This window comes from Trachemys scripta, chromosome 24 (genome assembly GCF_013100865.1).
Source record: "Trachemys scripta elegans isolate TJP31775 chromosome 24, CAS_Tse_1.0, whole genome shotgun sequence".
Classification (NCBI taxonomy): Eukaryota; Metazoa; Chordata; order Testudines; family Emydidae; genus Trachemys; species Trachemys scripta.
The window spans coordinates 10453185-10478504 of record NC_048321.1 but is presented as its reverse complement, the minus strand read 5'-3'; the positions used below and the strand labels follow the sequence as shown (position 1 = coordinate 10478504).

At 51.7% G+C, this 25320-nt stretch overlaps 2 protein-coding genes across 2 annotated transcripts in view; one reads left to right on the top strand and one right to left on the bottom strand.

The window, feature by feature from the left end:
- SH2D2A (SH2 domain containing 2A) overlaps nt 1–9216 on the top strand; it is a 13385-nt gene extending 4169 nt beyond the window's left edge. Inside the window, exons 3-9 of the mRNA XM_034756452.1 lie at nt 1446–1675; nt 1983–2072; nt 2479–2644; nt 3461–3664; nt 3743–4285; nt 5044–5199; nt 6640–9216. Coding sequence (XP_034612343.1) covers nt 1446–1675; nt 1983–2072; nt 2479–2644; nt 3461–3664; nt 3743–4285; nt 5044–5199 — 1389 coding nt within the window. The 3' untranslated portion in view covers nt 6640–9216. The remainder of the gene's footprint in view (nt 1–1445; nt 1676–1982; nt 2073–2478; nt 2645–3460; nt 3665–3742; nt 4286–5043; nt 5200–6639) is intronic.
- On the bottom strand, nt 9215–25320 carry PRCC (proline rich mitotic checkpoint control factor). The gene is made up of 7 exons (XM_034756453.1): nt 24554–25320; nt 21021–21068; nt 18293–18877; nt 16807–16902; nt 14808–14951; nt 12798–12863; nt 9215–10731 (listed from the first exon to the last, which is right to left on the bottom strand). The coding sequence occupies exons 1-7, from the start codon at nt 25058–25060 to the stop codon at nt 10645–10647; spliced, it is 1533 nt and encodes a 510-aa protein (XP_034612344.1). The 5' UTR covers nt 25061–25320; the 3' UTR covers nt 9215–10644.

Sequence of the window (25320 nt, the reverse complement as noted above, 5' to 3'; positions counted from 1 at the left end):
GTCTGACTGGTGCAGAATGAGGGGAGCTGGGGGAGGGTGCCCTGGCTGCCAGAGCGGGTTAAATAATGGAACAAATGTGTGCGCTGGGGGGGAATGCATCAGGTACCTTATTCAGCCCACTCTTCTGTCCACCTGTCTATCCGTCTGTCTAGCCCCCCATCTGTAACTGGGCATTCACCCTACAGCGTCCACCCACCCACCCACTCCACAGTAGCCATCCGTCTGTCCACTCCATACTGCCTGTCTACCCTACAGTACAGAATCCGTCCATTCATTCACGTCTGTCTACTCTACAGTATCTGTCCAACCGTCCACCGGTCCATATGTCCATCCATCCATCCTTCACTAGCTGTCCATCCGTCCACCTTTACAGTATCTGTCCATCAGTCTATCCATCCATCCATCCTACACTGTCTATCCATCCAACAACCCTACAGTATCTGTCCATCGTCAATCCACTCGACAGTATCCATCTGTCCACTCTATAGTACCTGTCCATCCGTCCATCCTTCTGTCTCCCCGTCCTGTATCTATCCATCCATCTGTCCGTCCATCCACCCCACAGTACCTGCCCACCGGTCCATATTCCTAGCCACCCTTCAGTATCTATCTCCCCGTGGGTGTATGGGCACATGCCCCCAGCACGTAGGCTCTGTGGACGTGGCGGGCGGCGCACCGAGCATGGGAGAGGCAAGGGGCATAAAGGGAGGCTGTGAGCCCAGCTCTGAGCCCTGCTCGCAGACCCGGGACTCTCAGCGACCCTGGCGCCAACTTCCAGCTGATGAAAGCAGCAGGACGTGCTGGGTTCTGCCTGGCTCTGACCATTCCCCAGTTTTGCAGAGGGGCCTGTTCCCTGGCTCCCCCCCCCCCCCCACAATGCCCACAAAGCAGCCGAGACCTCACAACTGCCTTAGCAGAATGCTGCAAAGAACCCCCCCTCCCTCCGGCTGAGCTGCGGGTGCCGGGTGCTTCGCCACCCAGAGCTGGCTCCTCGAGGGGGGTTATTTTTAATCGGCCTGGGACGCCTGCCTGGCCCAGTCGCCCGCTCATGGCATCTCGCCCGGGTTCCTTATCAGAGAGGCCGGGGCCTTTGGTCCTAGAAAGACAGACACCCCCCGAGGATCCGCTCAGGGTCTCTGGAACAGAAGTCTCTACTTGAGAAGCAGAGATTAGCTCCCCAGCGGTGTCAGCACAAAGGGAACCCCAAGGGGCTGCCGGAAAGAAGGGGCTTGGCAAAGGGGGCACGGCCTCTCCTGCCCTCGCCAGGCCCAGGCTCAGGGCTCGGCGCGTCGCCTGCCACATCCACCGTGCTGCAGGCCGGTGGGGGGGGGCTCTCCCCTCAGTCACTGCTTGTCCCAGCTTGGCACTAAGGGGAGGGGGGAACATGGCCCCCATCTCCCCCACCCTCCCCCTCATCTAGGCCTCTGTTGCTCTCGCTCCCTTAGGCCCCTCTCAGCTCGTGGCCGGAGGCCAGCGCCAAGCTGAGCTGGTCTCTGCTCGGGGACCCCGCGCAGGGAGTGGAGACGCGGGCGAGGCTGGGGCCCGGCCTGGACCCTCCCGAGGCCCCGTCGGCGCTGCAGGCCCGAACCCGGGCGTGGTTCGAGCGAACGCAGGCGAGCCGGATCCGCCAGCAAGGGGAGCTGCCGCCCTGGTTTCACGGCTTCATCAGCAGGAGGTGAGGGGCCGGGGGTGCCTGGCAGGTACCCCGGAGCCGGCGGTGGGAGGTACGTGGCTGCCTGCCCTCGGCCCCACAGCAGCGTCCCCAGGACCCTGGGGCTTTTCCCACAGGCAGCACCACGTCCTGCTGCCACAGATAGGGCTAAGGAAGGAGTTTCACTTAGCCGGGGGGGGGCGGGGGGCTGAGATATTGTACCCAAACTACCAGCAGCACCTACCCCAGCCCTACGAGGCCGCCTCTCTCACCCAGGAGCCGCTACTTCCCGCCCGGGTTATTTCTGACCCTGTTTGTCCTTCCCACACAGGGACACGGAGCAGCTGCTGCAGGAGAGGCCGCTGGGCTCTTTTCTGATTCGCTTCAGTGAAAGCACGGTGGGATTTGTCTTGTCGTACAGGTGAGGTCACCTGGCTGCCCCTTGCTCCTAAGCCAGCCCCGTAGGTGGGATCGCCAAGCCGCCGCAGCCCCACTCGCTGCTCTCTGTGCTCCGCCAGGCCGCCATCCATGCTGGTTGCTGGGCGTCGTACTGTGCAGGGGGGGCCGGTTGGTCTCTCAGAGCTAGGGATCGTTGTTATTACGTGGCCCAGCTGCCTGGGTGGGGGGACAAGGAGCCACACAGCGCTGGTGCTGTGGGTAACGTGACCGTGGAAGCGCCTCTTCCAACCCCCCCACCCCCACCCCGGTTCCTTGAAGACCTGGACGCCGCTGACCCAGACGCACTGGGTGGAAGTGGCATAATTCCCATTGGCTCCAGTGCATCTGGAATTTCACCACCCCCGTGTTGATTTCTCTCCGGGCTCCAGGGGCAGAGATCGCTGCCGGCACTTCATCCTCGACCAGCTGGAAGACGAGTGCTACGTGATCCTAGGAGAGGACAGCGCCCACGCCGAGCTCCAGGGCCTGCTTCAGCACTACACCACCGCCCCCGTCACCCCCTACTATGAGTTCCTGACAGCACCGTGCCCCAGGGTAAGAGAGCGACTCGCCCAGAGCGCCTGGCATCCCATTGCGTGCCCAGGGATCGCTGGAATGCCGCAACTGCCGTCACAAGACAGGCACGGGAATGTGCTGGCTGGCTGGTGTCACCACTGCCCTCTGCTGGAGGGGAGCACAATTGCTCCACTGTGTGTCATAGGCCCTGTACTGCTGATGGGGATTCTCCAGGCCAAGCAGCGAGGGTCTGGGCTTGTGCAACATCAGGGGCTGAGGTCAGCACCATGACAGCCGTGGAATCGGAGGCCGTCACAGGTGTTACAGTAATTAGCACCTGAATGAATCGTGTCCCCCGAGACATGCAGCAGCGCAGAACGATCCCCAGTGCACTGGGAGAATTTCCCCACCATGTGGCAATTGAAAGGCAAGTTGTTCCAGGTGGCACAATGAGTCAGTGGCATAGACGCTGGGAGTCCCAATACCCTGTGCTCGGTTTTTCCCACTGCGCCCGGCACTCTAGGAAGAGAACCCAGGTGTCCTGACACCCAGCCCTGTGCTCTGTTCTCCCCACTACGCCCGGCACCCTAGGAAGAGAAGCCAGGTGTCCTGACACCCAGCCCTGTGCTCTGTTCTCCCCACTATGCCCGGCACCCTAGGAAGAGAAGCCAGGTGTCCTGACACCCAGCCCTGTGCTCTGTTGCAGTTGGTTATTTGTATTGCTGTAGAACCTAGGAGTCCCAGTGCTAGGTGCTGTACAAACAGCTAAAAGAGGGTCCTAACGGCTGCACCGCGCTCTCTCCCCTCTCTTCTAATGCCACATCTATCGCTCAGCAGCTTTTCCCTTTGCCGCAGAGCGACAAGAGCCGAGAGAGTGGTGGGATCCCGGCTGGAGCCGAAGCAGGGTCCGGCGCCCCACCCGAGCCAGCAAATGTCCCCCCAGCAGCACGCGGCCAAGCATACAGCCTGGTTCTCAGACAGCCCCAGGCGCCCGGCCAACAGACCCACCCCTGCCCGCTGGCTGCAGAGCAAAGGAACGAGGGATGCCCTTCCAAAGAGGTAAACATGGACACAGACAAAGGGGGGAGGAGCAGGGCTGCTTAGACAGAAGCTGACTTCATTTCATTCCTCCCTTAGGCTCCCTGTTCCATTCCCCCGCTCCCCGCCAAAGCTGGCCCCGCTCAGAGGCCGAGCAGCCCCATGCAAGAGGCAGGGGCCTCTGCAGATCCCTACGCCCACGTCAGCAAAGCGCCCGTCCCCGCGGAGCAGCCCACGCCGGCCCAGCCCACAGAGGCCAAGTACCAGCAGCTGATGCGCTTCCACACCTACGCCGAGCCCCGCGAGGGCTTCCCGTCCCCCGAACGCCGCATCTACTATGAACCCGACGAGCCCATCCCCTTCTATGCCATGGGGCGGGGCTCGCTGCCCAGCCCCGACCCCGAGAACGTCTACGCGGAGGTGGAGCTGGCGTGCCGGCCCCGGCCCCAGGCTCTACCCAGAGTCCTGCAGGACACGGCCTCCACCCTGCCTCGGGGCTCATCCAGACCTCCCGCCGAGCCGTCCCCAGGACACCGCAGGCTCCTCCGGAGCATGTCGGGGCAGGGGTCCCGGAGGAGGCGGCTGCCTGCAGCTCTCACCGCCGAGGGGGACCGGGGGAGGCCGTCTGGGCCATCTTCGGAGGTGGGTGCCAGGTGGAAGGACAAGTGGGGAGCTGCACTTTAAATGGCCACAAGGGGGCAGGACAAGTCAAGTCTGATGGGCCCTGAGACACTCTAGGTCGCTGGTTCAAATCCAGCTGGTGACTCACATACGCTGGCTGCTTGGGGGCCTGTGTGCAATGAGTTTGATGGGGCTCAGTCCTGATCCTAGTGGGTGGGGGTCTCTCCCACAGAACCCACCAATGCTATTTCCCCCCTCTGCTGGACCATGGACTTAATGGGCCAAGGATACTGATTTCCCCTGAACCTTCCACTATTCTGGAGTATTATCATAATGCCTAGAGGCCTCACTGGAGATCAGGGCCCCCGTGTGCTGGGTGTTGCAGATACATAGCAAAAGCCTGTCTCTGTTTTACAATCTATGTCGAGAAGACAGAGGGTGGGAGGGGAAACTGAGGCACAGAGCAGGGACATGACCAAGCTCACCCAGCGGAGCAGTGGCAGAGCTAGGAATAGAACCCAGCTTCCCTGAGTCGTATGCCAGTGCCCTACCCACAGGCCCATGCTGCCGCTGAAATCAGGGCTGAGGAATATTGGTGGGGAATGGTGCAGGGGGGGGGGGGGAAGGGTGATCTATTGCTGTCCCTGCTCCGTGGGTGCACCAGGAATCCTTGTCCCCAGCGCTGCCCGTCCCACGCCTCTCCCCAGGGCCTGAATAGGAATGGCGCGCAGCAATTCTGCGTCCCTTTCACTTTCCCCCTCTCTCCTCCTTCCTCTCAGACCCCGCGGGAGTTTGATGATCCGGTTTACAGCAGGAAGCCAGCCAGCCTGACCAGACCAGCAGCCACCAGGGGAAAGGAAGGTCTAGAAAACATTTACGAGCTGATTTCTGGAGACCATCCGAGCCCGCACGCCTCGGGGAGCAGTAACTCCTAGGTAGGTATTAGGGAAAATCCAGAAGAAATTAGGTAGGCAGAAGGGGAAAGTCAGCCCTTATGCATCATGTCAGCCCACAGCTAGCGTTCACACCCACTGGGGCAAATGACACTGCAAGGCGCAGGGGGACTCGGGCCCATGCGATGCACCTAGATTTCATCGGGGGTAGGGCCAGGCCGTCGGCGGCTGGAATTTCCCCCTGTGCAGAGAAAGAGAGAGAGCATAGGCCCATGCAGCACTGAACCTACCCCTGGGCGCGTGAGTCACTTTCAGGTTCTCACGCGCCAGCCTGTGGGGGGGGGGGGGGGGGGGACGGACTGGATTTGATGAATCTCAAAGGAGAATGGGGGAAGGCATTTCTTGTAGTCGCCTTTTGGGGAGGAAAATCTGCTTTTTAATTAAAAAAAAAAAAAAAAAAAAACCACCAACCACTTGTAGGCTAAACTGACGGGAGCATCCTTCCAAAGGCGGGTTAACATTTTAACACCGCCTTGAACATGAAAGGGAGGCAGTGTGGTCTAGGGGCTGCTAGCGCATAGGACAGAGTTAAGTCACATCGGCTCTAGGCCCAACTCTGCCATGAGCCTGCTGTTGTACAAGTCACTTTGCCACTCTGTGCCTCAGTTTCCCCATCCAATGGAGATAATGCTACTGACCCCCGTTGAGATGGATGGGTGATAAGTGCCGGAGGGGGATATATTACCAGTTGCCCTGTTACTGGGCTTGGAGCTGGGATGGATTTTCAGCCATCTTTGCACTCCCCATAAGCAGGTGCTGGGCCCTCTATGGTTCTCCGGCCATGCCCCCAATTCACCTCCTACCCTGGCAGATGGGAGCAGGGCCCTGGCACCAGCGCCACCCTACCTGGAGAGCTAGGGAATCCTCAGCCAGCCATTTCCATCCGCTCTGCGGCCCCGTTACACCCCAGGCCAGCATCCGTGGGGCTGAGTTACGGAGAATCAGGCCCATGGAGCTGCAGTTTTAGATGCTGCGATGAATATAAATTCGACAACTCTTAAAAGACACGGGCCCGGCCTGTTTGCTAGTTAGTTGATCTGTAAACCAGTAGCACAAAATGAACACTGGTGCCGTGAAAATAGCCAGCCACAGCCACCCTCAACAGAGGGAAGAAAGAGAAAGGACAGAGAACTACGAGACGGAGGGGACACTTGGGGGGGGAGGGTTCTTAACCTCTTAGGAAGTTGCTAGATTTTCTCACAGGCATTTAAGTTTTCTGTCACCTAAATAGCAAGTCACACGCTCCATAGCTTGGGTCACTACACCCCTCACCACAAGCTGCCTACGCCCGCTCATATCCCCCAGTGAGCCCTGATGCCCAGCCCCTGCAGTGCCCGCCCGCCCACCCTGAGCTGGGAAGAGGAAAATGGCAAACACCCAACTCTTTGGGATGCGTGACACAAGCATTTTCACTCTTTTCAGAGCCCTCCCACATTCAAGGCAAGCCGGCAGGACACCCCCTGCCAAGGGTTCCAGGGCTTGAGAGCCGCCGGAGAAGACTTCTTCCCCATCAGCTGCTCTCTAGGACACAGAGTTGCTGCAGACATACGCCCTCAAGACACCGCTGCTCCGACCGCCTCTCACGTTTGTGCTGAGAGCAGCCTGCACCGTGAATTCAAGGATCACACACACTCACGCTCTGCCCCACTTCCAAGGGTGGGAGATTCAGGAAGCAGGGAAGATCTTTCCATGGAAAGGCCAATGAGATCCAACGCCAATAAAAAACCCAGCGAGGTCCTCGGCTCACAGTCTCTTCCTCACAGCTACGACACCAGCTTTATTGGTTTTCCCATCCCTCCTGCTCTCAGTCAGAGGTTGCTTGGTACTCAAGACTTGTGTCTTTTTTGGACCCATGATGTCATCTCTTTCCCTCCTCCCCTTGGAGCAGGGTCCTTGCTTCTTGATGTCATTGGGCGGCCGTAGAAGCTGCTTCATGGGGTGGAACTACCAAGTCCAAATGGGGTAACGAACACCCTCTGGCATGGACGGAGATGCCTACTGACTTGACGCCACAGAGCTGTTCAGATAAGAAGGATCCTTATTTTTAAATAAGGGGAATAAACAGAAGCAAATGGGATGAAATTGACTTGCCTGCAGGGTGGGCGGCATTTAAATCCTGCTTAAAGGAGGGGCAGGACTCAGGGTTTAAGTTCCGCATTAAGTCCTATGGACCCTCGGCTGCTTTCTGTAACCACGATGGGCTGTATTTCGCTCTCCCTTCTCAGGGCAAGAATTGGTCACCGCCACGGGCTGTCTGTAAATAAAAGCGATGGGCCTTCACTGAGCCGGGAACTACCCTTAAGGTGTCTTAGCATCCCCAGAGACAATGAAGAGAAGGAAAAGCATTTGATCCCAAGCACAGCTGTAATTCATCCTCTCCCCACCACCACCCCGACGGTAGGTTCAAAGGCAGCATTTTCAGAGAGGAAGGATGGTCTTTAGGATCCGGCACAGTAGCAGACAGGACCCCCCTGTGTCATCGCTGCTTCAAGGAACAGCTGCCAGTTAGGAGCAGCCTGGGGAGGGGCGCATAGGGTGGAGGTACTGGGGGATGTGGGAAGAGAGTGGCAGGGCTACGAAATGGATGGATTGTGGAAGGTGATGGGCAGGAAATGCTGCATGCTACAAGGATGCTTTGCGAGAAGTCTCAGCGCCTGGGGGAGAGCGGCTGAGGGTTCCACTAGGTAACATACAGAGGAAAGGCCCAGGAAACGCTGCAGTTAGGAACAAAATCTCTCAAAGCCAGAAAATTCAGAGTGAAGGTGAAACTTACAAGAAATCCTAAACATGGGAAAGGTCCCTAAGACCCCCAATGCCCTGACCTCTGCTTCCTCCCCGACGCAGCCCCTTCCCCCGGGGGTGATCTGACTCACGTGTGCACCTGGTAACACGGCTACTAAGCAGCAAGTGGCCAGAGAGCTTCTGGTGTCTGCTTGATTCTTCCCCCTTCTCCACCCCAAGACCTACCATTTCTTTGCAGGGAGGGCAGCCGCAAACCCCACCACCGAACAGACCAGTGTAAAAGCAACGGCCGGGCTCACATGAGCCAGCATCTGGGCCAACAGGCCCCTCCATGATTCAGCTCCGCCGGGAGAAGCCATTTGAAAGTTCCATGGCCCTGAAGTCTCCCTGTTCAATTCCAGGGGAGGGGGGAATAGTTCTGGTGTCCCCCTTTTGCCCAGCAGGGTCACCTATTCTCCGATGTAGAAATACTGCCAATACTCAGGCAAAGTCGCCTGTGTCTATGTTTTGAGTAGTCCCAGGTGTTCAGGGTCCGGGCCTTGATTCTCATTGAGACTAAGGCTTGGTCTACACTACAGAGTTACGTCAGTACAACGGCATCACTCAGGCATGTGGGAAATTTACACCCGAGTGCCACAGTTATACTGACAGAACTCCGGCTGTACACAGCACTACGTGGACAGGAGGGCTTCTCTCAGGGAGGGGGAGTACCTACACCGACAGGAGACGCTCTCCCCTGTCGGTGTAGGTAGCATCTTCACTTAAGCACTACAGCAGTGCCACTACAGCAATGTATGTGTAGACAAGCCTTAATGCTCCTTTTTCACAGCTCTGGCAGAAGGGACCTTCAAGTGGATGTAAGTTAAGGCTGTATCCATTGTAACGCTCCATGCCAGTGGGGTGCAACAGGGCCTTGGTGTACAGGAGTCAGGCCCCGTGGGTTCAGTGTATTAAAACCGGTAAGATCTACTCACTCCTGGGCCAATCCAGTTCCTGAGAGTGGCAAGAGCGTGTGAACAATCCCATCCCCTGGAGAGGCAACCGGAGGGGTGGTTTGGTTCATTTAAAAGTTTTATTCCTTTATCAAATCTCTTGTCAGAGGATTTCACTGTACAGATATGAATAAATTACTCAACAGTAACTGTTTTCTGGTCATTGGAACACTCAAAATGGGCTTTGCAATGTACTAAAACATCCAGGGAACTAACCTATAAATCTGATTTTAAAATACCATCAGACTTCATTCACCAGGTACTTTTTTTTTTTTTTTGAGGGGGGGGGGAGGAGAACAGAGTAGATGAGAGCAAATTGCCTTTTGGCGTTTTCCTCAATGGAATTGCCTCCGTCAACTGCTTTAGTTGTGGTACAACAAATAAAACCTTTGATGTCGGGAATGTAACTTAAAGAACTGGACCGACTCGCTCCTTGCTTCAGCATGGTAAGAGTTCGGCAGAAAACAATGAACTAGGAAGTGAGGCCAGCAAGAATGGCTAGATACACACATCTTCAGAGAGCTGGCCCGTGTATTATTTGCAGACATGCCCGTCTCTGCCTCTGGGAAGTCCACCAGCTTAAGTGAAATGAAGAAACTCGTTTTTCAAGTGTTCTGTGAAACACATTTAAGTCTAGATTTTGCCTCCCTTTTCCAGCCAGGTGGGTGGAGTTAACATTTAAACCAGAGTTGATGCCTCAGCAGGAAGTAGGAGTTATACAGATAGGCTGATAAGTTAAAAATAAAAATGTGCTGTAGGCAGTTTTTGCCTAGGTTTGGATTATTATAGGAAATACTGCTGTGACTTCAGTTCGCTGCGAGCACCATCTCACCCCAGAAGTACTTGGATTCAACTAGTATTTGGATCAGACTTTTACAGCGCTCTGGGCCTTGGCTTGGGGACGCACACCCACACCTACCCCATTCTTATATGTCCCAGAACTTACAATCGGTTCTTGTGCTGGCAGAGGAAACCCGAATATCTTCCGTGGAGTCCAGAGATTGGGGGTATCTGTGTGCTGTTTTCAAACTGAAACAAGCAGTCTTGTTAGCCAACATCCACCTTGAAAACAAAAATTTTCCCTCAAAAGGGACTCAAAATTTACAGGAAGGCATGGGCCTGGCAAGGAAAACAAAACAAGCAGACACACTTCAAACCTGCTCAGATTGCTTGTAAGAAGAGAAACGTGTCTACACACGTACAACTATCCCAAAGGGGTTTTCAAATAATACTACAAAAAGTTTGCCCTTGAAACTGCCTTTCAAAAAGGAAATTACACTCTTGACACACAGTAGGTCTAAAGAAAGGAGCAGTGTTGGACTTGGAAATTTATTGAGACTCTACCTAAGGTTCTGGTGACTAAAGAAAAAATGGGTAGTCTGTACACCTACAGGATGAGAGCTCACCACCTTGCGCCAGTCACGTCCTCTTCGGACAAGCCTGTGGCTGTCCAGTGCCAGAGTCCCCAGCTGCACGAACCAGACTTGATTTGAACCTTCTATATTATCATTAAAAAAGTTACAGCGTGGGTTTCAGAAACGGTTAGTATTTAACCCTTCTCTTCACAGACAGGGGAGTGCTGTATCCTCCCACCCACACAGTTAGATCCAGGGGCCTCCTCAATTCCTGGTAGGCCAGGAGGAGTCTGACATGGTAGGTCACCTGGGCTAACGCCCACAGAATAGGAGAGGTGCTAAAATCCGTATTTGGCTTGGGTCTGACGCCGGCTGAGTTTGTTTTCGGACCACGTGTTTTTCAGTTCCAACTCTCGCTCCTTCGCCTGCAGAAAAGAGGGTGGAGAAGAGGTCAAAATCAGAACAGTTGTTCATTGTTTTAATCGTCCTTTGCCCTTCTCTGTCCCTCCACAATGAGAAGCTCAGAACACTTGAGTTAGTTCTCTGGCACCACGGTTATGGGTTTTCGATCGCCTTTCATTTGTGAACCCCTAAAAAATGTCAAAGGGAGATGCGGCCCACTTTGGAAATCTTAGACAGTCTTCGGACCCCCAGGGGCGTGCAGACCACAGGCTGAAAACCACTGGTGTGATATAAATATCCTGATAGAGACCTGAATAGATAAAGGCTGCTTAGGCATTGCTCCCATACTTGAAATGCCACTTCCTTTGGGGGCGGAGCCTTAGCAGCCACACAGCAATGCGACCCGATTTAGGAGAGGAAACGTATAATCTTGTATCCAGGTGGATGCAGAGAAGCCAAGCTGGAACAATGCTCCGAGTCCCTAGTCATGTGAGACGTGCCATGGGAGCCTTAGTGGCCCGGCCCACCCACAGCAGCACAGCACCCTTCAACTCGTGCTGGGACACTGGCTCGCTGCTGATTCCACAGAACACTTCCTGCACCAGTTAGTTCCTCAGAGGTCTCACCCCAGAGACTCCCCAAGAGGTTCAATCACAGACCACGCAGCAAGTCTCAAAAGCCCTGTGGAGCCGTCATTCCCCCCCCTCCGCAAAGCGTGAGGACGGGGGCCACAGTAGGTTAATGTGCCTCAAACCCACATAGCGAGTCAATGCAGACCCCGGGACAGACCCCAGGAGTCCAGACTCTCAGGCCCCCGTTCTAACCACTCGTCAACCCTCCCTTCAGCCAACTCTAACAGTGGGTGGCTAACCCAGTGGCCTCACGCCACTGACCTCCAAACACAAACCATCTCTCTAAAGCTCCGCATCGGGGTGCTGGGCCTCAGGTGGGAGAAAATATTCTGCTGAGGAAGGCAACTGCACTGATGCCCTCACCCTCCAGCCAGGAAGCCAGAAGTGGTGGTGGTGATTTCCCAGCAAAAGGAGGCCCTCTGCCATCTAGTGGCAAGACACTACTGGCTTTAGCATTTGGTCCCCATTACATGCAGCCCCAGATGGGGAGGAGTGGCAGTGTGGGAGGTCAGGGGAATTATCCGAGATCTACCAGAAATACCGTTAGAGGTACTGTCTGTCAGGATCCCCACCTTTCCCGCTGGCCCGGGCATGGCTTTTCCTAGTGTTACAGCTGTGCTGCCCACTAAGAGGCTGGTATACCTCATCGAGTGGCTGGGGAATCCAGAGAAGGTGCACAGTAACCAGCCTTGATGCACATACTGGCAAGCTTGCCAAAGGGAGGTCCAGGCTGTAAACTGTTTGTATGAACCCTCTCTACCTACCTCTGTTGTTCCGTTTCCCTATGTTGCAGGCAGACCCCGTTAGCCTGGTGCCAAAGCTCCATGGCTGAGCTGTGTCTCATGGTGCAACAAATCCGTAACTTCAGACAAGCATCAAGGCTGTCTGCTACTTCAGACACACACGGTGTGTCTGCCCTCTCCTCTACCACATGGCTTTGTTGTCATCTCCTAGGGCTTTTATCTTCTGCAGATCAGCCATCCATATACCAGCCTGCACAGCACAACAGAGGCAGCACCTTCACCCCAGCTGGGGAGGACGGAAACAGGCAGAAGGGAAGTGGCTTGCATTACCCTCTAGTGACCCTTTCTGGTAGAGTTGAGAGGGAGATGAGGGCTGCTCAGAAGACACCACAAATGGATTCAACCCCAGAAATTATTGATACACCAACAGTGGGCTCAGGTCTGTGCAAGGAGCAAAGGAAGCCCTGGCCTCTGCCCCACACAGCTTGCTGCAGCCCTCAATTCCCCCCACAAAACCCTGCAGGTTGCAATGGGAATTCTTCGTGCATCGACTGAGGTCTGCCTGATGTGGGACAAACTGGGGGGCCTCTCTCTTGTAACTGCAGAAGTTACTGACTCCATCAGCTCATTTCCACTGATACTCTCTGCTCTTAAGTGATAGCACATTTGTAACATTGTCAAGGGATGTTTTCACACCCACGGTAGGCAGCTGACCTGGTGGATCAGGTACGTGATCTGGTGTTTTCGTCTCTGCTGTCCTGTGGGCTGCTCTCCTTTTTTCTAAAGAAAAAACAAATTCAAAATGACTATCAGTGCTGGAAAGACACTGCCCCGCCTAGTGAAATCAGCGAGGGATGGTGTCACATGGACAGGAAGCCAATGCTCCAGAAACCAGAAGTGTTTGGCTTGTTTTAAAGCCCTTGACAAGAGCTGTGGTAGGTTCTCCAACACTGGCGATTTTGTTTTTTTTTTCCTTTTAAAAGAGAAGCTCTAGTTTAAAAGGGATTATTGTGGGGCAGGTCTCTGGCCTGTGCTACAGGAGGTCAGACTAGATGGTCGTGATGCTCCCTTCTGGCCTTGGACTGTATGAATCTATACAACAGATCCCATGTTGAAGCAGCTACTAGTCAGTCTTCACTGCTCACTCACTGGGGCTAGGCATCTCTTTCAAGATGCTCTACAGCCATGCGGTGCCTAATTACTTTGTACTTACACAGCACTTTCCTCCACGCGCTCTGAATGGCATGAACACCGAGTAAGCCGCACAGCACATACAGGAGCTAGGTGTTATATACCCATTTTACAGAGAAGGGCATGGAAGCAGAGACAGGTTTACAAGATCACAACGAGTCAAAGCCAAGTTGGGAATAGAACCCAGATCTCCCAATCCCGAGTCCTCAGCTCCACTCCCCAGACCACACGGCCTCCTTGTGCCCGCTACATTGGAAGATTTTATTTTGCAATTCTGTTTCTGTGGTCAGTGAATTGCAGTAAATAAGCGTTTGTTACTATTTCTCTTAGGGGAGTGCTCAGAGGCGCGGGTTAGGATCAGGGTTATGCTGTGCATAGTGCTATACAAATCCATTCTACGCTATACAGGGTTGTATACTCCCTACATAACTGTAGATTCGAGTGCCTTACAAATCAAGGCATGGTCCCTACCCTGAGCAGTGAGCTAGCTCTGGGTTAAGTTCTCAAGGTCTAGCAGCACTTTGGGGCCATCTCCAGAGCCTTCCTGCTTCAGTTGTTCACTCCCAACAACCTCCCTGCAAACTTCATTGTTGTCCCATGACCTCTGGTTTTCAGTGATCGGCTTGGGAACGGCACCACCATATAGGCTGCACCGCGTTCCTGATGGCTTCCCAGATACCCTTCCCTTTGCAGCTGGATAACTGGAAAGGCGTATCCTTTCATTTCTATTCACCATTACATTAGTCACAGATTGTAAGGCCACAAGGGACCACTACATCACCTAGTCTGATCTCATGTATTTCAAAGGCCAGAGACTCTCACCCTGCTACCCTTGTGTTGAACCCAATAACTTGTGTCTAGCTAAAGCATGTTCCAGAAAAGCATTCAGTCTGGATGTGAAGAGTTCAAGAAATGGAGAATCCACCGCTGCTCTTGGCCATTTGCTCCTGATGGTGCATGTTATTTCTAATTTGTATAGGTCTGGCTTTAACTTTAACTATTGGTTCTTGTTCTGTCTCTTTCTGCTTGGCTAAAGAGCCCTTTAGTACCCAGTGTTTTCTCCCCATCAAAGTGCTCTACACCATAATCCTCTCTTGATCTTTTTGATAAACTAAAGTCTCTCACTTGTAAGACATTTTCTCCAGGCCTCAAATCATTTTTGTAGATCTTCTCTGCACCCTCTCCAATTTTTTAGCATTCCTTGTAAAAGGCGAGCACAAGAAATGGATGCAGTCTTGCCAATGCAATTCAGAGATGTGAAAACAAGTTCTCTGAGGCTCTGAAGGGACAGCCGAACAGCAGCCCGTGGCTTGCCATCCCTCTGCTACCCATCTACTTATCTGACCCGCACTTGAGTGGCTCACAATCATTAATGGATTTATCCTCAACATTACCTTTGTACAGGTGGGGAACTGGAACATAAGATCCATTAAATGACTTGCCCCGGATCTGGGGCTGAGCTGGGAACTGAAGGCAGGCCTTTAGCATCCTGGTCTAGTGCTCTACCCACTAGGCAATACTTCCTACCCATACCTTGCTGAATGATTTCATGGTCTTCTCCTCTGTTAAGGATTTGGTCATCCATTGCTGGGCTCCACTCAGCTGATCATCCCCTTTGATCTCCACAAAGTTGATCTCTTCCCTCCCACGGTTCCGCTTACCTTGGAGACGCTTGAACTGAAAGAGGAATTAAAACAAAGGTCAGAAGAGAATTACACTCGTATTACACAGCTCTGATACACTGTACCAAGCAAAGGTGACTGGGGCTTGGAACAATCCAGCTTCTCATCTGCGGTGCTGGGCCACAACCATGCGCATTTTCCCATCCAGAGAGTCCTTCGTTTATAGTATAACTCTGCTCTTGTACAGATCAACACATCTCAAAGCTCTTTACAAACAGTGAGCCCCACAAACTCTCCCCCCACACCTAACCCAGGAGGTAGGGAAATATATTTTAAAGATGGAGAGACAGAAGCAAGTGAAAACATTTGCCCATAGCCACTGGCAAAGCCAGGAATAGAACGGAGCAGTCCTGGCTTCCATGCCCCCCCATTCTAAGAGTCAAGGAAGCACTGAAAATGTGGTCACTGGCAAATCCGCCTTACACAACTGAACATGTCTCCAAAGCAACGCAGCAGGGTGGTGGCATATGAAAAGAGCTGAGGCAGCTGGAAGAGACTGCACACAACAGCCAGTGCTTTGATCTGCAGCATCATTTGATTCCAGATGCCAGCTTTGCTGGCAGTTTCTGGACAGTGGCTCTTGGGACATGAAGGGAGCACATTGCTGCATTACGTCAGGTAGATCCGAGGTCTTTTAGCTGCAGTTGTTGTATTGCTTTGCAGCTGTAAGTCAGCTCGCACCTGTGCATACCACACCGTGTGGTGTGTGACATCCACTCCTTGCTATATCCTGAGTGAAGATTACGCTGGACTTGCTGGATTGTCTCCGGCTGGAAATAGCTGAGATCAGCTTATAAAGCAAACCAGATCACCTGGAGCAGAAGAGCTGGAGATCACTGGAAGGGGCTGGGGTGTGAGAAAAAGTGCTTCTGAGCTGCCTAGCTTGCAATCAGCGATCTCATAACGCGGACTAGTATAACAGGGAAAAAGGCAGGAAAGCCTAATGACATATCTAGTGGTCAGGGCCCCTGGCTATGCCAAACATTCTTCCAAGAACATAAACACAAGAATTAGAGAAGTTCATGTAGGATAGGCCCATCAATGGCTACTAGCCAGGGTGGTCGGGGATGCAACTCCATGCTCTGGTTGTCCCATAGCCTCTGAATGCCAGATGCTGGGACTGAAGGACAGAGGATGCATCACTTGATGATTGCCCTATTCTATTAATTCCCTTTGAAGCATCTGGCATTGGCCACTGCCGGTGGACAGGATACTGGGATAGATGGACCACTGGTATGACCCAGTATGATCATTCTTATATACAGGCCACAAGGCCAGATTCCCAGCTGATGCAAGCTGGTGTATCTCCACTGACTTCACCGTAAACCATTGTAGCTCCATCAAAGTCAGCAGAGCTCCACTGACTTACAACCCAGAGTTAGTTTTCTTCTTTAGCATGGAAGATTTATTTATTTCTGGGAACTGGGGTGAGATCAGTCAATGTTAATACTGCTTCTGATCTCTTCTTATTTGGCTATGTTGCTTATCCAGCTTGGGGGGGGGGGGAGGATTGAGGGGGGTGTTAATGTTTTTGTTAGGCACTCAACACCATTAAAAGCAAATGTATTATTGGTTCATTTAAGGAATTCTTCCCTTTCCCCATGAGATATGGTATTACCAAACTGACTGTGTGTACTTCAAGAGAGTGGAAGTGGGCAGCAGCAGGTATCGACCACGGCCCACAACAGGATTCTAGACCTGAAAGAACAACAGCCAGATCTGGCATGGCAAGTTGCGAGACATCAGGCTTGAGTGGCCAGTGTTTTGAGCTGCCAAGCAGATCCTATGTTCCTATAACCCTATAACATCTAAACGTGAACTCTGTGGTAGGATATATAATAAATGCCAACCGCTTCATCATCCATGAAGGACGAGTCGGTGCCCATCTCCTGTGGTGGTCCAAGGGCTGGATCCATCTCTGGGTAATAGCCACTGGTGTAGTAATCCTGTAATCGAGAGGAAAATAGGGTTGTCATCAAGGTGCAATCAGACAGCTACTGGAACAAAACTGGACACAGATACCAAGATGCAGCTTTGGACCTGGAACCAGAAGCCTTCAGGGTGAGGTACCTTTAAAAGGCTGCCTTCAGGGATATCACCTGACCTTAAAGGTGTGTTAGGCTGTTGATGCCCATGATGAGGTATGCACATGCCCTGCCCTGGGCCCAACAAGAGAATTTATTTCCCCGCTCAGGGGGGGATTCATCCTGCTGTAAGCCCTTTTCCCCAGTTCATCACTACTTTGGCAGCGCCATCGGACTGAGCGGCATTTTACACATGTTTACGTGGCGACTACTACCTTAGACTGCAGTCAATTCAGCTCTGGTTGGACCCATGCCTTTGTGTCTTCACAACCACACCTAAAGTGTCCCCACCCCAACACTCTGATGTACTGTTCACTGCACCTTTGCCTACTTTCAGGATACGCCGACATGCGTGGATTTCCTTCTGCCCTCAAAAGGACTATGTGAATATTTGGGGAGCTCCTGAACTCCACTACACGGACAATCTGTTAAGGCTTTCTCCCCACCCTTTGGCTTCATGTGGAAAGTCGATTAATGAGTGGTTAATGCTGGCAGGTGAGGCCACAGAGGCAGACTCAGAAGGCTCTAGAATCAGGGTTGTGGGAAGAGCACATCAAACCAATACCCCAGCACAGCGTGAGGAGGTGCTGTGCTAATGACAGGCATTCGGAGTTGTAGTAAAACCAAGTCCAAGAACACAGGGAACCTTCTGCAAGAGGTTGTTAACTCCTAGGATCCCATTCGTGGAAACTACATTCAACCTGCCTACGCTACCCCTGCAGTTTGAGCTGGGTGTGGTGTCTGCTTCCTCGTTTCCTTTCCCAATGGTAAAAATAAAAAAAAACCCTAGAGACCCTTAAAGAGGTTTCTAGCCCACCTTCAGACATTATGAAGCGGCAAATAGGACACACACCCTGTTTTTTCCCCTTTAAGATCTATTATTGGCTACACATACTCAACTGCTACTTCCCTAGCATAGCCCTCCTGCTGGATCGGTAAGAACCAACCCTCTCTCAGACACTGCCCCCAGGTTTTGTAATGGCCTTGAACAGGCCCCCGATTTTGCACCCAGACAATGGCAGCTGCAACTCTGTGGATGCATTTCAAAAGTTAGGTAATACTGCAGTCACGCCTCGAGACCTCCTCACAGCCGCGGCCTCGGTGTGCGGGGGTGCTAGCCCGAAAACGCTCGCACAGGTTCAAGCTCCAAGTGCTATAACCTGTTCTAGTGGGTAATTCACAGCACGCATTCAAAGGCGGCTTTTGAAACCAAGCCCATTGTATTTTGCCCATGGGTAATCCTGGTTCTTACCTGATAGTATGCCCCGGGAGCATTGGCATCGCTGTAGCCAGGGAACTGGTTATATGGCTGGTTGCCATAGTCTTCTCCGGGCTTGGGGGCCCAGCTGTGCTGAGTGGTGCTTGAACCCGCAGCCGTCTTGAACTCCAGAGGGGCATTAGCGGCAGCATCCTGGAATTCAGGCTCCGGCTCCGTCCCAGGGGGCAGATCCTCTGTCACCACGGTGCCGGAATACACGTACGTGTCCGCGCTGACCACGCTGGGCTCACTTTTGTCAGACAAAGAAAAGAAGTTCTCTGGCTCGAGCTCTTCGTCACTGTCGTCCTCCTCCTGGGTGATCTGCTTGGTCACCTGTAGGGCGGCACTCTTGGCAGCCGCCTTGATGGCGGATGGCGAAGGAGTCGTGGCCACCGCGGGCTTGGACAGAGGTTTTGGCTTGGAGGAGGAGGTTGGAGCCTTAGCTGGCTTCGACTCAGGGGCGTTTTCTGCCGCTTTCCTCGAGAAAGCATAGGGCAAAAGCAACCGGTTTGTCTCTTTCACCGTCAAGTTTTTGGGTTGAGGAAGCAAAGCAGACAAGCCAGTGCCCTCGCTGAGTCCCTGGTCGTTTCATTCAGAAAAGATGATTCATAAAAATAGGAGACAAGAAAATAGATGAGCGAATTTATTTTCCTAACCCAGTGCCCAATATCTCCCCCTATTTCACTTCTATCTAACCTTGCCAATGGGCACCTCCACTACTCAGCATGCACTGCGGGGACTGAAAATTACATTGGCCTGAGATACAAAGGAGCGATATTCTGCTCTGAAGGGGGTGACAGAAAAATCTGACAGACCAGAGGACCAGGTTTTGCAGAATGCTAGCACTGTGAACTGAGGCTTTATTTCACTTCTACAATGGAGAGGGGACAAATGCCAGAGGCTTCCTTATCCAAAATTAAGAGGGGGCTTTTAAGTGAATGTATAGCTCTCAAAGGCATCGGTCTATGTTCTCCAAATTAAAGCCATGTTCAGAGCATTATCCTAAAGAAACCTTTTAAGATTAGACCAGTGGTGGGCAACCTGCAGCCCACCACTGCCTTAGACCCTCCAGTATGGGGTTTAATCCAGCTTTCATATATACAGGCTGATTGCAAGTAAGGGAGAGATTGAGGAGTTGTGCGTTTGTGCCAGCTTTTCACACCACACAGCTTAGTCTTTACCCTGCAGGCCACACATTACAATCTAAGCATGAATAGTGCGTAAGTGCTCAGGGTTGGGAGAATCTCTGACGTGTTTGTAAGCCTAGCACAATGAGGCCCTGATCCACGACTGGGCCCATCAGAGCTATCGTAATAGAAGTCATAATAAATTCCATCATCACGTTCACATCTGGAAGCAATGGGAGGCAGAATACTGGGGGGAGCAAGACACTAAAAGATTGCCCCTACAGCCCCATGCTTTTGAGCATGCAGTGATTAGATCTCAAAGTATTTTACAAAGGAGGTCCCTATCATTATCCCCATTTTACAGAAGGGAAACTGAGGCACAGAGCAATGAAGCCTCTTGACCAAGGTCATCCAGCAGGCCAGTAGCAGAGCCAGAAAAAGAACCCAGGTCTCCTGAGTCCTAGTCTCATATTCTATGCAGTAGGCCATACTGCCTCTCACGATAGGTGTTTTTTAAATAGATCAGCCACTCCTGAACAATGTTTAGACCCATATAGGACAGGAAGCAATAAACTGTTACCTTCAGTTCTCCTGTTTATCCAACCTACAATGCATCTGCAAGTATATCACTCTTTTTTAAACATTGTTTCTATTAGGAACTACACCTCTACCTCAATATAACGCTGTCCTCGGGAGCCAAAAAAATCTTACCATTATAGGTGAAACCGCGTTATATCAAACTTGCTTTGATCCACCAGAGTGCGCAGCCCCGCCCCCTCCAGAGCACTGCTTTACCGCGTTATATCCGAATTCGTGTTCTATCGGGTCGCATTATATCAGGGTTGGGGTGTACCACCAATCTCTGGAGATAGGGCTTGCTTGGCTGGTAGTTTGAAAACACTGAAGTAACCGGCTTGTCTGTGGAGGTCTAGAGGCTAAGTAATAAAGAAATGGACCCTTAGGGTCCTTGAACTGAAATCTTGCTGCCAAAGTGCAACAAGTTGCAGGATCAGGAACTAAGTCCCCAGGGTCACACAGAGAGTCGTGACAGAGACGGGAACTGAACATACAATTCCCAAGCCCCTTTCCGGAGCCTTAACCAAAAGGCCATCCATTTTGAAGTCAATGCAATGCCTCGATTTCAAAAGCAGCAGGGTTGGGCTTACCGTCGTTTTTTCTGAAGTACAGTATTTTGAAGTCTGCTGCATTGTGATAATCAAGTGTCTGATTACTTTCCCGCATTTTTATGGGCTTGGAAGCAGGTTCAGAGTTCCAAGTGACTTGACTGTCTGCCAATTATGTTTGCTACTAGAGATTAAGTTTCATATGTCATCTAACCTGTGGCAACTTGATTCAACTGACTGATAAAGTTTTAGTACCAGCCTAACAGGTTGTTGTAGAGCCTGAATATAACATACTTGTATGCCACAAAAACAGTCTCCTCTAGGAACTCTGGTGGTTTGCTACTGTACATTAGTGCCCCCTTAGTCCTGATAGGAGCCTGCCTGAGGGCCCCAGCTGTAAACCCAAGATTGTGACAATCAAGTTGCTTCCACAGGAAGTATAAGTTTGAGAATTACATTTTAAGTCATTACCTGAAGAGAATTTTTCTTCTTTGCCGGTTCATCTTCCTCTGAATCTGACTGAGAAAGAAAAGAAAAAAAAACAATTTAAGTAGCACTTGTGACAGTTAAAAAAAAAAAAATAGAAGAAATGTACTCAATATCAAAGAGATCATGTTAGCAACAGGGCCAGCTTTTTGATTTGCAAGGACCCTAGCTGCTGAAAAGGCAGTAGGAGATCGAAGTTCTTTCACCTCCAGTCCTGCTGATATGGGGAGATCAGGTCAAGAAGTGCTGTCTTGTTGAAAGCCAGCCCTGGTTACTATCATGAGAGATAAGCAAACTGCCCACAATGGAAGCAAGACTGTGCTTCTTGCCGCTATGTTTAGCAACAGTTGTAACTAGTGCAGTTTGGACAGGGCCATGTATAAAGCCCTAAGCTACTGTAAAAACTATAGCTATATAAACACGTACACTGGTGTTAGATCTTTAAATCTCATAAGAGCAATTTCAACTCAACTGAAAGTGTTTTGTCCAATTTAAGATTAAGCTCATCTGTAAGGTATGTGGACCCAAAAAAAGCCATTTACTTAATTTTAAGTCAGGATTTAAAATATTAAGACTGTCATTTTAATACTGTTACAAAGCAGGAGTGAGTGGGAGAAAATGAGAGGCACAACTTACACCTATTTAGCTGCTCACCAGTAATTAGTTTTTTGCTGATTTTTTTTTTTTTTTTTAATATAAGAAACAAAACATTGAGGCAAAACTCAGTTTGAAGCTTTTATAAGTCAGGCTCTGTTTTGAAATCACAAAAAATACCCACCCCAAAAACTGACAGCCCTCTGCTTTTGTGTTTAGACAATGTAAACCAAAGTGGAAAGAAACTCATAACATTGTGGATCTGGTAATTTAGCGTGGAGATTTTTCAAAGGTGCTTAGAAGTTTTGGACACCCAAGCCCCATTAGAAATTAGTGTTTGGAGACTGATTCTCTTACACTTAAGGCCCCTTTCCACGCTCTGCCATCATAACGGGGCCTTAGTGTACAAGAGAATCCAGCCCTAAAGATGTAGACAGTCCTATAGCTTTCCATGGTGATTTACAGAGATTAAGGGAGACATGGCCTTCGTCCTAGTTTACTACCTAAATTATACAAACATAGAACATGAAGCTAGATAAAGTAAACAGATAAGGAGAGTCAAGCGTTACAAGAACTTACATGATGAGTTCTGTTTTTATGTTGAAGCAGAAATTGAGGTAGAATTCCCCAGTGGGATGCAAGGTGAAAGAAGGGAATTTTGAGGAGGGGTTTGAAAGATTAGGACGACTGTCACAATGGAAAAGAGGTACGGAGTAGTGAAGAATTAAGAATGGCCCCATTTTTATGCATTTCTTTTTACTGACCCTTGCTCATCAACATGATAGCCAGTGATAATCTGTGCCACATAAGTGTTCAAAGTTAATGTTGCTACATTGGGGGGAGGGGGAGATCAATACATGAAGAGAAACAGATCCCTTTCATGTAAGACTATCCCACAAGAGTTGTCAATAAGCCTCCTCATTAACTTTACTGCAATAGGTTGGCATCTGTTTTATTATGAAATGTCTGTTTCTCAGCCAGATGCTGTGAAGAAGGGAATGAGCAAACAGGGGATGTGAGAGAGCAGAACACTACTAATGAGTTTGCTAACAAGACTGATCAATACATTGCATTGCCCAACAGATGTACATCATCACTGGAGCCAGCAGAAGGGATAGAAATAAGAGGATTATGACACAGGATTTTAGAGATGGATTGAGTGAAGCACACCTAAAGCAAAGCCATTTCTTCCCCCTATCACCCTAACTGGGATGGAGGCATGCACATTGCAAAGCAGCGTGAAGTGGAATGAATGAATTGTCCTGTTTGTCAATGCTTTGACTAAATTCAAGTTCACTATAAACAGTCCCAAGGTATAGCAACAAGATATTCTCTGCCACATATCTTATGTTTTGGTCATCTTGGCAGAGGGATCTATGGCTCTGGAATTTGTTAGGCTACACCACTTAACAGGCAAACCAGCACCCTGAGTTGTGAGGACTATGGAGAACAGTGTACACTCTTCAATGTCCCCTCTGACATCCCTGCAGACTCCTAGCAAGGTGAGAGGGGAATTGACATTGACACAGTTCCAGTTCTCCCAAGGCTAAGATGCTGGCTGACCAATTATATCCCTGCAACTATTTATAAGTTCATACTCAGTGTCCACCTCCTGCAGCTGCCTGTCTCAAAATAGACAGTCTGTGGTCTCTCCAGGACTTTGCTGATTATTCTTTGCAACCTGAGAGGCAATATAAAATAGGTAACACCTTGACAGGGAACAGGGAGACAGTGTGCCAGTGAAAATGCCATCTTTCAGTAGAGACCTAAAGCAAAGTCCTGACCCTTTGTGGGGTTTAACTATAATCTTCCTCCCTAAGCTTTTGCCACAACAGTAATTGGATTAGGATATTCTTCCACTTCCTTTCGTAGTTTTATAAAATAGGATTGCGGGGCACTGTTAAAAAGCTGTCACTTTCCACTCAGGGGGAGGCTGCATTTTACTGGTATACAGATCAATTCCATTCCCACACACGGTTTAAATTTAAGCCCTTACGCTAAAATATTACAGACTCTTTCCAAATAGAAGGCATTGCTGATGGGAGTAGTCCTAACCCAACTAGTTTCACTATTAGGTTTGACATATGTATGTCCTAGAATCAAAGGTTCGAATCCCAGCAACACGGACTAGTTCCCTAATCCTTTAGCAGTAAAAGAACTGAGTTTTGTGGAGGCTCTTTCAAAAGAGAAACTGAGGTCCCATCAGTTCTGCATACCCTGAGAAGGCCTTTTTCTGCGGGAGTGGTTACCCTCTGTTCTTGACCAAGAATATTCTCCTCCCCTCCCTATTGTACAGCACATAATTAGTTGCAATTTCATGGTGCTTAGGGACCCAGTGGATCAGAAACACTGTGAAAACACAAAGGCAAGTTACAGATAACCTATTACCTAAATGTCCCAGGGGGAATCTAAAACCTTCAGATAATTAGTTTTAAATAAACAAATTTTAGTTTTGACGTGAAATTTGGGCTAGCAAAATAAAAATTATTTTGGCTATCCCAAAACTGGCAGAGTCAGGCTTCAACTCATTAACCTTTCTAACGAACAAGACTATGGACGATCTAGTTTTGCTGTATGATGATTGTAAATAAGGTTAACTGAATTCTGCAAAGCACTTTAGGATTAGAGTTGCCAGCTAGGACCTGTCTCCCCTTGAGAGCCTACAATGTCAGCGTCAACTTTTTTCGGCACCTTCTCCTGCTCGGACGCTTGGGGTCATGGCCACATTTCACGGGCACCTGACGCCGCCATGGGATCACCCCAATAAGAGAGGGACGGTTGCAGGACCACTCTCCCAAGGGGTTTTCCCCCCACCGGGGGCGCCCCCATTCCATTACGGGAGATGCCTCTCTACGGGGGCACCCCCCGCTCAGGGTGGAGGCGTCACCGGACCCCCAGAACACAAGACTTTATTTCATACTCACATCCCCCTGGTGCAGCTCGGGCGCCGCAATCCTCTTCTTCGGCTTGGGGAGGCCCGAACCGGCCCCGGCCCCGGGGGGAGCCGCCGAGGCCATGGCAGGAGGGGGGAGATTCAGTCCGGCGGGGTCCCTGGGCGGGGGCAGCGGGAGCCCCCCCAGCCTGGGCTGCTCCCCCCCCAGGCTCCCCAAGGCTGCTGGCTCAGGCAGGCCCAGCCCCAGAGCAGAGGCCTGGGCAGGGCTCATGCCTGGGGGCGGGGTGCTGAAGCCCCTGACTCCGGGGGGGGGGCCCAGCATGAAGGGCGGGGGCGGCCCCCCGTGGGGCGGGGGCAGCAGGGGGAAGCCGGCGCCCAGAAGCTGGTGGGGGGGCAGCAGGGGGAGCTTGGGAGGGGGCAGGGCAGAGAAGAGCCCCCGGCCCGGGGGGGGCTGGACGGGGGGGGCCTCCTCTTCCTCGCCGGAGGCCTCCTCCGCCTCGCTCTCCTCATCACTGCTGCCATAGGCCACCAGGGACATGGCCCCCGCCCCGCGGCCGGCCGAGGGGCAGCCCTGGGCGGCAGCGGCCGCTACGCGAGCCCGGGGATCCGCCCGCTCGGGCTAGGCCGCGCCCGCTTCCTCGGTTACCGTAGCTGGGGGGGGAGGAGGGGAGCGGGGCTAAGCCGCGCGGGCCACCATGGCAGCTCCACCCCCGGGGGCAAAGGGGAGGCGAAGGCTCCGACCCAGCCGCTCTCCGCCAGCCCAGCGCGCACACAGCTAATGGCCGCCGAGAGAGCCCC

Excerpts from the sequence above, each read along its gene's own strand:
- PRCC (XM_034756453.1), bottom strand. The coding sequence starts at position 25,060 with ATGTCCCTGGTGGCCTATGGCAGCAGTGATGAGGAGAGCGAGGCGGAG. Across the intron at positions 14,952-16,806 it reads CCTTCATGGATGATGAAGCG|TTCAAGCGTCTCCAAGGTAA; the intron begins GTTGGCATTTAT and ends TTCCTCTTTCAG. Across the intron at positions 12,864-14,807 it reads CCATGAAATCATTCAGCAAG|AAAAAAGGAGAGCAGCCCAC; the intron begins GTATGGGTAGGA and ends TTTTTTCTTTAG.